Consider the following 12,306-nt stretch of genomic DNA (forward strand, 5'->3'; position numbering starts at 1 on the left):
CATATACATATATATATATATATATATATATATATATATATATATATATATATATATATATATATATATATATATATATATATATATATAGCAGGTTGAGTAAAAAGTAAGCAAACGTTTTGAACCGTGAAGAATTTGAACCGGTGTTTAGCAGAGTTCTGAATTAATTAAAACATTTTTGCAATTGTCTGATAATACAAACATAGACCAAATGCATCAATAAATTAACATTGATATTTTTTTCACCGTTGTTACAACCATCTGAAATGGAACTGTCAAAGCACGATATTCGAGTAATTTTGCTATTCAACTTCAGAAACGGACGTGAAGGAGCTGAAACTACTTGCGATATCAACGAAACGTTTGGTGAAGAAATGACCAGCGAGTGGCCAGTTCGAAAATGGTTTAAACGATTTCGCAGTGGAGACCTGTGCATTGAAGATCGTGAGTGTAGTGGACACCCATCTGTCATCGATGACGGTCAATTAAAGACCGTCATTGAAAAAGATCCACGTAAAACCACTCGAGAACTGGCAAAAGAACTTCAAGTTAGCCAGAAAACTGCCTGCAAGCATTTACATGCGATCGGAAAATACATCTTTTCTGTTACAACCAGCACTTAGCTGAGTTAATAATCAAAAGAGGTATCTTCCAAGGAGATTCTTGTTCACCTTTGTTATTTGTTATAACCTTGATCCCACTTTCTATAATCCTACGCAAAGTCAACGCGCTCTACGGGCTGAGAAAGAATGGACCTCGTCTCAACCACCTTCTCTTCATGGATGATTTAAAATTCTTTGCAAAAATAGAGCCTGAAATGGAGAGGCTGGTCGAGGCTGTGCAGATGTGCAACAAGGATATAGGGATGGAATTCGGTATCTCGAAGTGTGCAGTGCTCACTTTCAAAGGGTGGCGGGGGGTGAAAAAGAGCAGATTGTAGGGGCATAGAATTGCTTAACGAAGAGAGAATGGAAGACCCGGATGATGATGGGTACATGTACCTTCGGATCCTGGAGCTGGACAATCTCTTGCACAGAGAAATGAGAGACAAGGCCATCACTGTATATTTCAAGCGCCTCAAACTTCCCTTGAAATCAAAACTCAGCTCAAGGAACCTTGTGACTGCCATCAACATATGGGCTTCTACTCTAGTCCGCTATAGTACAGCCATCTTGAAATGGACACGAGCGGAGATTAACCACGGAATGTGCTCTGGCAAGGGCGGTGTGGATAGTGGTGAGGGGATAACCACGTAGGATGAAGTGGCGAGCCATGAGTTGAGACTGAGTCTCAAAGTCATGGTCGTCACTGCAGAGCCAGCGTAGACGGAGGAACTGGGAATAGGGGGATGGAAAGCTTGGTGTGTTTAGGGTGGGAGGAGAAGTTGAGGTATGAGTGTGAGTTTGTGTGTTTGTAATGGATGGAGGTGGTGAGAGTGGAGTGATGAATGCTGACCGAAATGTCAAGAAAGGAGACAGAGGTGTCAGAGAGAGTGCAGAAGTGGAGGGCAGGATGGAAAGATTTGACAAAAGAGGAGTCTAGATGTTCGCGGGAGAGTGAGGTCGCACCGATACAGTCGTCAATATAACGACCGTATAGTTTGGGAGTGGGAATATTTGGACCTCAACGTAGCCAACGTAGCCAACGAACAGGTTCGTATAGTTGGGGCCCATTCTCGTTCCCATGTCCACTCCCGAAACTGCTGGTAAAAATCACCAGCGAACTAGAAGCAGTTGAGTGAGAGGACAAGTTCGGCCAGACGAACGAGTGTGGATGTGTCGGGCTGGGGGTTGGGTCGAAGCTGAAGGAAATGTTGGAGTCTACGCAGCCCCTTGTGGTGACGTGGACTGTTGGCAATTTTTTTCTCCTTTTTCCTTTTCTTTTGGACTTTAGTATGTCTCCTGTTTCCGAAGAAACGTAAAACAACCACTCTTTCTTTCCTTCTCTCAGCGCCTTATTAATACTTTGCATGTACCACGTCCTCGCGTTGTTGTTTTCTTCTTGTCTTTTTCTCCGTATTTTTTTTAGATTAATCTTATGTCTGTATCTGTGTGTGTGGGTGGGTGGGTGCGTGGGTGGATATTTAAATGAAAGAGTGTCATATAGTAGTTTATTCATTTGTTCAAAACCCATCATTCACTCCGTTGCTACCTCGACTACTTGGTTTGTACATTCGTTCAGTTACCCGAACGGACGGACAATAACTTCGGTGTTGATGATAATTCTGGAATAAGTACACTCAACTACTTTTCTTCTTGTTTGAATCCTAAAATGTGTGTTAGTGTTAGTGTGTGTGCGTGAGAGAGAGAGAGAGAGAGAGAGAGAGAGAGAGAGAGAGAGAGAGAGAGAGAAGAGAGAGTGAGAGAGAAAGAGAGAGAGAGAGAGAGAGAGAGAAGAGAGAGTGAGAGAGAAAGAGAGAGAGAGAGAGAGAGAGAAGAGAGAGTGAGAGAGAAAGAGAGAGAGAAAATGTGTGTGTGTGTATTTATATTTATGTGTATATATATACTTACACACACATACTTAAACCTCAAATGTGTGTAGAGGTAGGGAGTGTCATGGCATTCACTCAAATTTATTTATAATTTAATCCTGAATAAAGTATTCTTTTATTATCTTTTTTTTTTGTGTTCTTTTACATTTGGCCACTTTGTGTTTAAATCTCATGGCAACGTTAGTTTAACAAGCCGTCATCTGTCCCCAACGATATAAAACATCTGTAACATCAATGGCTACCTCTGCTAACAATTAAACATTCGGTCTATTTTTACTTCATATCTCATCTGTTTTCTGTTAGACTATTTATAAGTTTTTCCCCCTTTAACCCCACTCTGCAACCAATTAAATACCACACGTAACTTATTATTTTTTCTTTTTATTTTCTTCTTTCAAGGTCGCTATCATTCAGGGTAAAAGTAGTTTTCACGTCTTTTGCGCTGCACTAATAACCTAATATTTTGTTTGTCTACCCGCTTCTCTTTTCCTCTGTTCTATCCCTCCCTCCGTCCCTCACTCACTCACTCATTCACTCACTCACTCATTCACTCACTCACTCACTCACTCACTCACTCACTCACACTCTCTCTCTTTCTTTCTTTCTTCTCCCCTGACTTTTCCTCATACAATTCTCATTTCATTTACGTCGATGAATTTCTTTTGACGAGGCAGAAAACATTTTGAAGAGAAGTGTGATTAAAAGATTATCTGCTTTCAATCAAACAACATCTCTTTGTCAATAGTGTCTTCAATCTTAGACTAAATGTAAGGACCCTTTCAAATGGTAGATTCTTCTCTCCTTACGGAAACTGAACTTATCCTCCAAGGACTAATTACTACAAACACAGATCATCTGCACTCTCCTTAGATTCCTAATTTAATTCTATAAACCAGGCTTCCCCAACCACCGGGCTGCGATCATTTGATTCAAGGCCACAGAGAAAGAACAGTTTCTAAAATTTTATTTCCATTTTATTGACCATTGCAATCTACAGAGTGTTTTAGCCTCATACACATGTTACACGGTGGAGGCGCAATGGCCCAGTGGTTAGGGCAGCGGACTCGCGGTCATAGGATCGCGGTTTCGATTCCTAGACCGGGCGTTGTGAGTGTTTATTGAGCGAAAACACCTAAAGCTCCACGAGGCTCCGGCAGGGGATGGTGGCGAACCCTGCTGTACTCTTCCACCACAACTTTCTCTCACTCTTTCTTCCTGTTTCTGTTGTACCTGTATTTCAAAGGGCCAGCCTTGTCACACTGTGTCACGCTGAATATCCCCGAGAACTACGTTAAGAGTACACGTGTCTGTGGATTGCTCAGCCACTTTCACGTTAATTTCACGAGCAGGCTGTTCCGTTGATCGGATCAACTGGAACCCTCGACGTCTTAAGCGACGGAGTGCCGACAACACAAACATGTTACACACACACACACACACACATACACACACACACACACACACATTTTTCACAAAGGAAGAGAGAGAGAGATAAAGAGAGAGAGAGAGACTATGGAAATATTTACCTATTCAAAGACTGAAAATATCTATAAAACATTTCACTTAATTTTTTTTCTCCAATTCAATTGTTTTTCTTATTTTACTCTTAGTTGAAAAAGTCTAAAAGACGGAAACCGGTACTAAAATGTACTTCATGATAAAATTATTTTAGCATTTTCTTCCTTGTCTTATATATATATATATATATATATATATATATATATATATATATATATATATGCAGTAATCCCACGCCATATCGCGGTTCACTTATCGCAGTTTATTATTTAAGCTTACGTCGATTCCTCCGTGGTGTCGTTTTGCATTTATAATAAAACAGATATATACAAATTATGAAAATAAAATAAAAAAATATACAGTATTGTTTCTACTTCGCGGATTTTCGCCTATCTCGTGGGATTTTGGAACGTAACACCCGCGATAGTCGATGGATAACTGTATATGGTTTAGTTATAAGGGCTTATTAGAATCAAAGCACATCAATACACAGGACACCAGAAATGGCTAGGTACGATAACATAGAGCTCAAAGTCAAGTAAACAATGTTGAAGACATCATATATTGGTAGGACACTGTAGATCTGCAAATACCAAATTTGATTTAAGCAATAGATCACATTCTGGGGTTGAGTCTTGGTGTGGCGTAGGTATAAAAAATAAACATAGATGGTGTTTAAAATTGACGACAGCTGTTTCGGTATATTAATGCATTCATGAAAGATTAAATCACAATATAATATCTACCATCATCAGGTATAATTGCAATGGCAGTAATAGTACTGCCATTGCAATAGCAGTACTATTACAAATATTCTTTTGTACTCTAGGTACAAGGCCCGGGGGGCTAGTCGATTAAATCACATATGAAAAACAGATTAATATTCCTGCTAACAGCACAGGAAATATTAATGTCTATGAATCTCTTTAATTGTGTAATTTTAGAAATAGACTTCTATGCTCTCTTAATAAGTTATGCCCCACTAAAAATAGTACTTATAGATGTGATGTCCGAACTAATCTAACTACATTTACCTATATCGGTTCAACAACGCGATTTAAGGAAATATTATATAATCGTCATCATACTTTCAATAAACGTGATAAGGCTAAGGTGACGCCGCTCGCGGAAAAAAATTGAGAACTGAAATATAACAAAAATAAATTCAAATTACCTGAAATATAATCAAACAAACTGGACTGAGTTATGGAACATGTTAAAATGTTCAGGTAACGTCCTTAATAAATTCAGTGAACATAGGGTAAACTGGTCGCATTACATTAGAAAATGGAGGCACACACATATAAATACATTTACAAAAACACATACACACATTTATGTACACCTATGTTTTTAACACACATGTACATCATGCATATGGATATACATACACTCTCACATACATATATATATATATATACATATACATATATGTGAATATATGGATGTGTGTGTGTTGCTTTGCTCTAGATCATCTCTGATCGAATAGACTTATGAGCAACTGCATTCTAGTAGCGACCATCCCGTTCCCTTAGAAATATTTAGAACTACATTATCGTGTGATGTCTTTTCCCTTACTTATGACGGTAGAATATGATTTGTAGGTGATTTAGCAGATAGTTCTTACAGGTCGAGCGATTATATAGAGGCTCTCTCGTTGACCCAGGAGCTAGTGTAGTCATGTGTGTGTGTGTGTGTGTGTGTGTGAGAGAGAGAGAGAGAGAGAGAGAGAGAGAGAGAGAGAGCGAGAGATACATATGCCTGTTTATAGAGTGAAAATAGGTGGGTAATAATTAGCAAGTATTCGGCAAAGTTGGAAAAGATCCCCTTGGCAAAGAGCCAAGACGCATGTCTATCTACTGGGAAGGGTAATGAACTTGCAAGCCTTTTTTTTTTTTTTGATACTTCTTTTTAGTACAAACGCATCTTTGCTCTCTTGAATGAATTACAGATATTCTCACCCCACTTAGAGTCAACCAGTTGGTAATTTCTTCTCGATATCGTAGGTTGTGTGTGTGTGATAGTTTCAATCATTAGTAAACCGTCTTGAAATTAAAATGTCATTGTTTTAATTCCTTCCGTCGGCCATTTTCCGACATGTGATGGCTTCAGTAGAAGCCATTTCATTCATCTCTTCTTTTCCTCTTCTCTGTTTTAGTTTTTCTAGACGAAAGGTTCATAATCTGGATTGTTGAAATGTTGAACGCTCTTCTTTTTCTCCTTTACAACCTATATTCACCTCACACTTCTGTTTTCTTTTCTTCTTTTTATTTTTTTATGGGTGGTGGTGACGGCATGAAACCTTTGGGAATCATTACCACGATAGCGTAGATTTTACTTCCGGACTGCATTTGATTGAGGCTTCGTTACTAAGATTTGGTCGTGTGTAGGTAAAGTAAACATACCAACTTGGATTACACGTATATGTCAATCACTGTAGGACTGCAAACAAATTTCTCACCACTAGTGATTAGAATAGAACTGGTGATGATCTAATTAGTTAACCTATTTGACTGACCAGATACACAGTCCTGGGGCTGTATAGCTACTGCTTTGCATTTTGTTGTGATATTTTGCTTCAGATTTTTATGCTTGCTATGATACACACACACACACACACACACACACACACACACACACACACACACACACACACACATATATACAATGTTATCTTTTATCTGTTACTTGTTTCAGTCGTTAGACTGCGGCCATACAGGGGCACCGCCTTGAAGGATTTCAGTCGAATGAATCGGCCCCAGTGCTTAATTTTTTAAGCTTGGTTCTTATTCTGTCTTTTACGGGGACGTAAACACACTAGAACCAGTTGTCAAGCGGTGGAGGGGGACTAAAACAGACACAAAGACGCACGCGCACGCACACACACATACATATATACCACGGGTTTTTTTCAGTTTCTTTCAACTAAATCCACTCACAAGGCTTTGGTCGGCCCGATCTATAATAGAAGACACTTGCCCAAAGTACTACGCAGTGGGACTGAACCCGGAACTTTGTGGTTGGGAAGCAAGCTTCTAACCACACTGCCACACTTGCACCTGCGTATATGCAGAATATTACAATATGGAATCTTTGTTTTATAAAATAAACACTGTGTTTCAATGACAGTATTTATAAAAGGTTGCTTGCGTAATGGCGAGTGGCCTAGTGGTTAGGGCAGTGGTTCCCAAACCGTGCGCCGCAAGATGTGTTTAGGTGCGCCTCGAAAAAGTAAGATTATATTTCAAAATACGAAATATAGAAACCGAAATACACTAGAAAGTTCATATACAAATGTCAAAGTGGCAAAAAATTAAATGCTAAGTTCTAAACTAAGAATGAGAGGTGATTGTGTCATTCAGTTCATTTTGGCTAATTATGATATGACAGTGTTATTCAATTTTGAATCTGAAATTTCATAAGGATAAGAACTAAATTAGCATCAATCTATCCTCGAAATTGACGTCTTATGGATATATGCAGTGCATGACTATGTTTCAGTTTATTTCGGTCGTAGCCTCAGCAGTTTTCATTTCAATCACAAGTGTGAAAAATAAGCTATTGAACTAAAATATACGATGTTGAACTAAATCTTTTAATACGTCCTCTCGTATTGCGGCTGTATTTCAATTTACTTTGTTCATATAGTGGCGAGAATTTACACCTTTTCAATTAATTTTGAAAGACTTCTCAAAAGAATCCGATCACGTGTGACCACGCTGCCACTTTTCACAGTTCACTGGTCATTTATCTCAGTCTCAGTTTCACTCTATTAGTAATCTGTACTCTTTGTGCGAGTCAGTTCATATCAATAGACTAAATTAGCCATAAAATAGAAAAATTTATTATGAGAAACTATACCCGTGACGATCATGAGTCTGAAAGTGAACGTTCGTCAAAAGCAACTAAGCGAAGTTATAATAATGCAAAAGCTCGACCCAATCGTAAATATTGCTACAGCTATTTAAAGTTTGGGTTTCATTGGACTGACAATGAGTATCAACCTCTTCCGCTGTGTGTTGTTTGTGGTGAAAAGATGCCTAACGAAGGCTTGTTGCCTAGCAAGTTGAAAAGACATTTTGCAGCTAAACACTCACATCTTCAATGTAAAGATCTGAATTATTTCCAAAGACTGCTAGAAACTATATTGAGAAAAGGATGAATGCTTCTGAAAAAGCTCAAGTTGCGTCTATTGAAATAGCCGAAATGATTGCACAACAAACGAAATTGCATACTTTAACCGAGTCGATTATCTTACTCGCTTGTAGAAAGATGGCTAAAACCATGTTAGGTGATGAAGCCGAGCAAGAAATAAGCAAGATTCCGCTCTCAAATAATACAATTCGTCGGAGGATTATGGATTTATTTGCTGATATAGAAGATAAACTTCAAAACTCAAAATTTGCTCTACAGGTTGATTTATCAACTGACATTAGCAACAAAGCACAATTACATTTATTCGCTTTATTGATGATAACCAAATCGCAACAAAGCACAATTACATTTATTCGCTTTATTGATGGTAACCAAATCATAAATTAGTTCTTTTGTTGCGAAGAAATGCCACTCACTACAAGAGGTCAAGATATTTTTAACATTTTATCTGCCTACCTCGTAAAATGGAATTTATCTTGGATTTCATGTGTTGAAATATGTACCGATGGGGCACCATCTATGATAGGCTCTATTAAAGGTTTTGTATCGCTCGTACAACAGCAACATCTTAATGTTATACGTAGTCATTGCTTCCTACACAGAGAGGTACTAGTTTCAAAAACTACCAAGTATTAAAACAAGTATTAAACCAAGTTGTTGAAATGGCTAATTATAATAAAAGTAGGCCGTTGAAGTGTTGCTTATTTGAACAAATTTGTGTTGGTATGGATTCCCAGTACAAGCGCTTAGTTTTACACACAAAAGTCAGATGGCTCTCAAAAGGTATGATACTACGTCGCATACTTGAACTCCAGAATGAATTCCATGCATTTTTTAAAGAAGAAAAAACAGGAACGCCTCTTGGAATATCTACAATGTGAATTTTGGGTTTCCAAGCAGGAATATTTAGTAGAGATATTTTCACAACTTAATAGCGTCAACACAAGTATGCAAGGTAGAGATGAAAACATTCTCATTTCGATAGATAAGCTGGTTTCATTTAAAAAGGAAGTTGTAATTTGGGAAAATGGAGCTGAAGGTGGTAACTTCGAAATGTTTCCCTTAATACGTAAAAATTGCATAAAAGAAATGACTCCTATTGTATTTGAACATTTGACAAATCTGGAAGAAAAAATAAACTTTTATTTTCCGTCACTGAACACAAAAGAGTATGATTGGGTTCGGAATCCCTTCATAAAAACTCCATCTAATATTGGTCTGAAAATATGTGAAGAAGAGAAATTGGCATCTATATCCAGTGATCACGAACCTAAAAATCAAGTATGCTGAGTTAACTATTGATACATTTTGGATTACTATTATAGGAGGATACCTATCAGTAGCAAAAAAAGCCTTATCCGTTTCGATGCAGTTGGGATTTTCAATCCCCAATAACATCAAATCCCCCAAAAAGAGAGAGGTTCCGTTGCTTCGAAGAAGAAATGAAGGTTTATCTTTCTCAAATATGTCCTAGTATTGAAAACGTTCCCAAAAAACATCAAGCGCATGTTTCTCGTTGATAACTTTGCTTCATGTATTGAATAAAGAGTAAGTACACGCAATTTTTCTGTATTTTTAATTATCTATATATTGCTTCGTGGAGGCGCAATGGCCCAGTGGTTAGGGCAGCGGACTCGCGGTCATAGGATCGCGGTTTCGATTCCTAGACCGAGCGTTGTGAGTGTTTATTGAGCGAAAACATCTAAAGCTCCACGAGGCTCCGGCAGGAGATGGTGTTGAACCCTGCTGTATTCTTTCACCACAACTTTCTCTTACTTCCTGATTCTGTTGTGCCTGTAATTCAAAGGGTCAGCCTTGTCACACTGTGTCACGCTGAATAGCCCCCCCCCCCGAGAACTACGTTAAGGGTACACGTGTCTGTGGAGGGAAGTTCTTTTTACTTTTTTCACGATATTTCTTCCATTTTGAATTTCATTTTGATAGTCTCCTTTGTGCGATCCTGCGGGTGAATCTAGAAATAATAACCGTTGTGTGCATATATTTCGGGGATAATTCAACTGATGACATGATTTTTTTTTTTGTTTTTGGCTTATTCATTATCATTTATGACCAGCTTTGAGCAATTTTGTCCAATCTTCAAGTATTAAAAGATGTATTAAAATGAGACATGAACTTTTAGCAAATTGCTTTCGTAGCGTGTACTGAGTAAAGTGTTAATTCCTGACTTACCTTCTGCTTCGAGAAAACACGTTTTATCACTTGTCTACCAAACTGGAAGACATGGCCTGCTTGTCACTCTGTCCGTCTCTCTCTCTCTCTCTCTCTCGTGTGTGTATGTGTATAGATTTATGTATGTGTGTTTCTGTCAATGTGCACATGTATACAAACACACACATATACACACACAAACACAAACACACGTATGTATGTGTGTGTGTATATATATATATATATATATATATATAAATATATACACACACAGACACACACACACATATATATACGTGTGTATATATGTGTATGTATATATATGTTTGTGTGTGTATTTATATATGCATATATATATATATATATATATATATATATATATATATATATATATATATATATGCGTGTGTGTGTGTGTGTGTATGTGTATACATACATACATACATATATATATATATATATATATATATATATATATATATATATATATATATATATATATATATATATACATACACTTATATATACACCCGATATATTTATCAGGTTTCCGAATATGATACGTGTATAAATCATACCAAGCTTATGGAACAAATCTCCGTGCGTATCTATGTGTGCGTGTCTGGTGCGCGCGCGAATGATTCACGCGTATCTCATATATACAAGGCCATTATGCACAAACACATTAAACAATCCTCTCTTCTCTATCCATCTGTTTCCTTCTTTCTCGTCTAGCCTTTATGTGTTCTTAAATGTCTAATATGGCTCTTCCACATTGAAATAGATACACACACACATACACACACACACGCGTGCACTCACGTACGTATTTATGTAACGTATACATGTAATGTCTGTATGTGATATATGAGTAACTAAGTACATATGTATGAGTGTGTGTGCGCGCATGATATAGTGTGTGTCTGTGTCTATATATATATATATATATATATATAAGGCGTGAGGCATTACTACATAGTTAATGCCCTTTATATAAATTATATATATATATATATATATATATATATATATATATATGCATATAAATATAGATAGATAGAAAAATAGATAGACAATGTATATACATATGTATATATATGTATATATATGTATATATAGATATATATGTATATACATATGTATGTATATATATATATCCGTATATATATATATATATATATATATATATGTGTGTATGCATATATATATATATATATATATATATATATATATATATATATATATATATATATATATATATATATATATATATATATATATATATATATATATATATATATGTATATATGTATATATATAAGTGTATATATATGTGTATATATATATGTGTGTATATGTATGTGTGTATATATATATATATATATATATATATATATATATATATGCATGCACACACACACACAAACACATATACTATGTGTGTGTGTGAGTGCGTGTGTGTATGAACATTTTTGCAGCTTTAATAAAATGCATATTACTCTACCTTCGGTATTCGAGTACTACTTTTCCCACCTTGTTTTGCATTTATAATAATAATAATAATAATAATAATAATAATAATAATAATAATAATAATAATAAATTTCAACTTAAGGATCAGTCTCTGTCTGCGCAAGTACTCCGCCATACATTTTTTCTATTATTTCTTTCTCCAGCAATTTATCCATTCCCAAAATCCCCAAGCACTTATAGCCCGTCTCTTCTATCTGCTTGATAACCTCCCCCGACGGTATCGATAACCCGTCCATACATTTGATTTTGCCTCTCTTCAAGTCTAATACACCATACTTTCTCGGTTCGAACTCCATTCTGATATCAGCACTGAAAATATACACTGTCTCAACGAGGGAGCTGACTTGGGCTTCATCTTTACCATAAAGTTTGAGGTCATTCATGAATAACAAATGGTTGACTTTATGCTGGCGGCTTTTGAATACATACTCAGTTTTTGC

At 36.6% G+C, this 12,306-nt stretch overlaps 2 protein-coding genes across 2 annotated transcripts; both read left to right on the top strand.

Moving 5' to 3' along the window:
* The first annotated feature begins 8,167 nt into the window (after positions 1–8,167).
* Positions 8,168–8,551, top strand: LOC106875677 (protein ZBED8L-like). The gene has a single exon (XM_014923917.1). The coding sequence runs from the start codon at positions 8,168–8,170 to the stop codon at positions 8,549–8,551; it is 384 nt and encodes a 127-aa protein (XP_014779403.1).
* Positions 8,552–8,980: 429 nt separating this feature from the next.
* LOC149135276 (protein ZBED8L-like) lies at positions 8,981–9,454 on the top strand. The gene has a single exon (XM_089353490.1). The coding sequence runs from the start codon at positions 8,981–8,983 to the stop codon at positions 9,452–9,454; it is 474 nt and encodes a 157-aa protein (XP_089209616.1).
* The last annotated feature ends 2,852 nt before the right edge of the window (positions 9,455–12,306 follow it).

Source organism: Octopus bimaculoides, chromosome 6, assembly GCF_046866305.1.
Source record: "Octopus bimaculoides isolate indiv1 chromosome 6, ASM4686630v1, whole genome shotgun sequence".
In the NCBI taxonomy this organism is placed as follows: domain Eukaryota; kingdom Metazoa; phylum Mollusca; class Cephalopoda; order Octopoda; family Octopodidae; genus Octopus; species Octopus bimaculoides.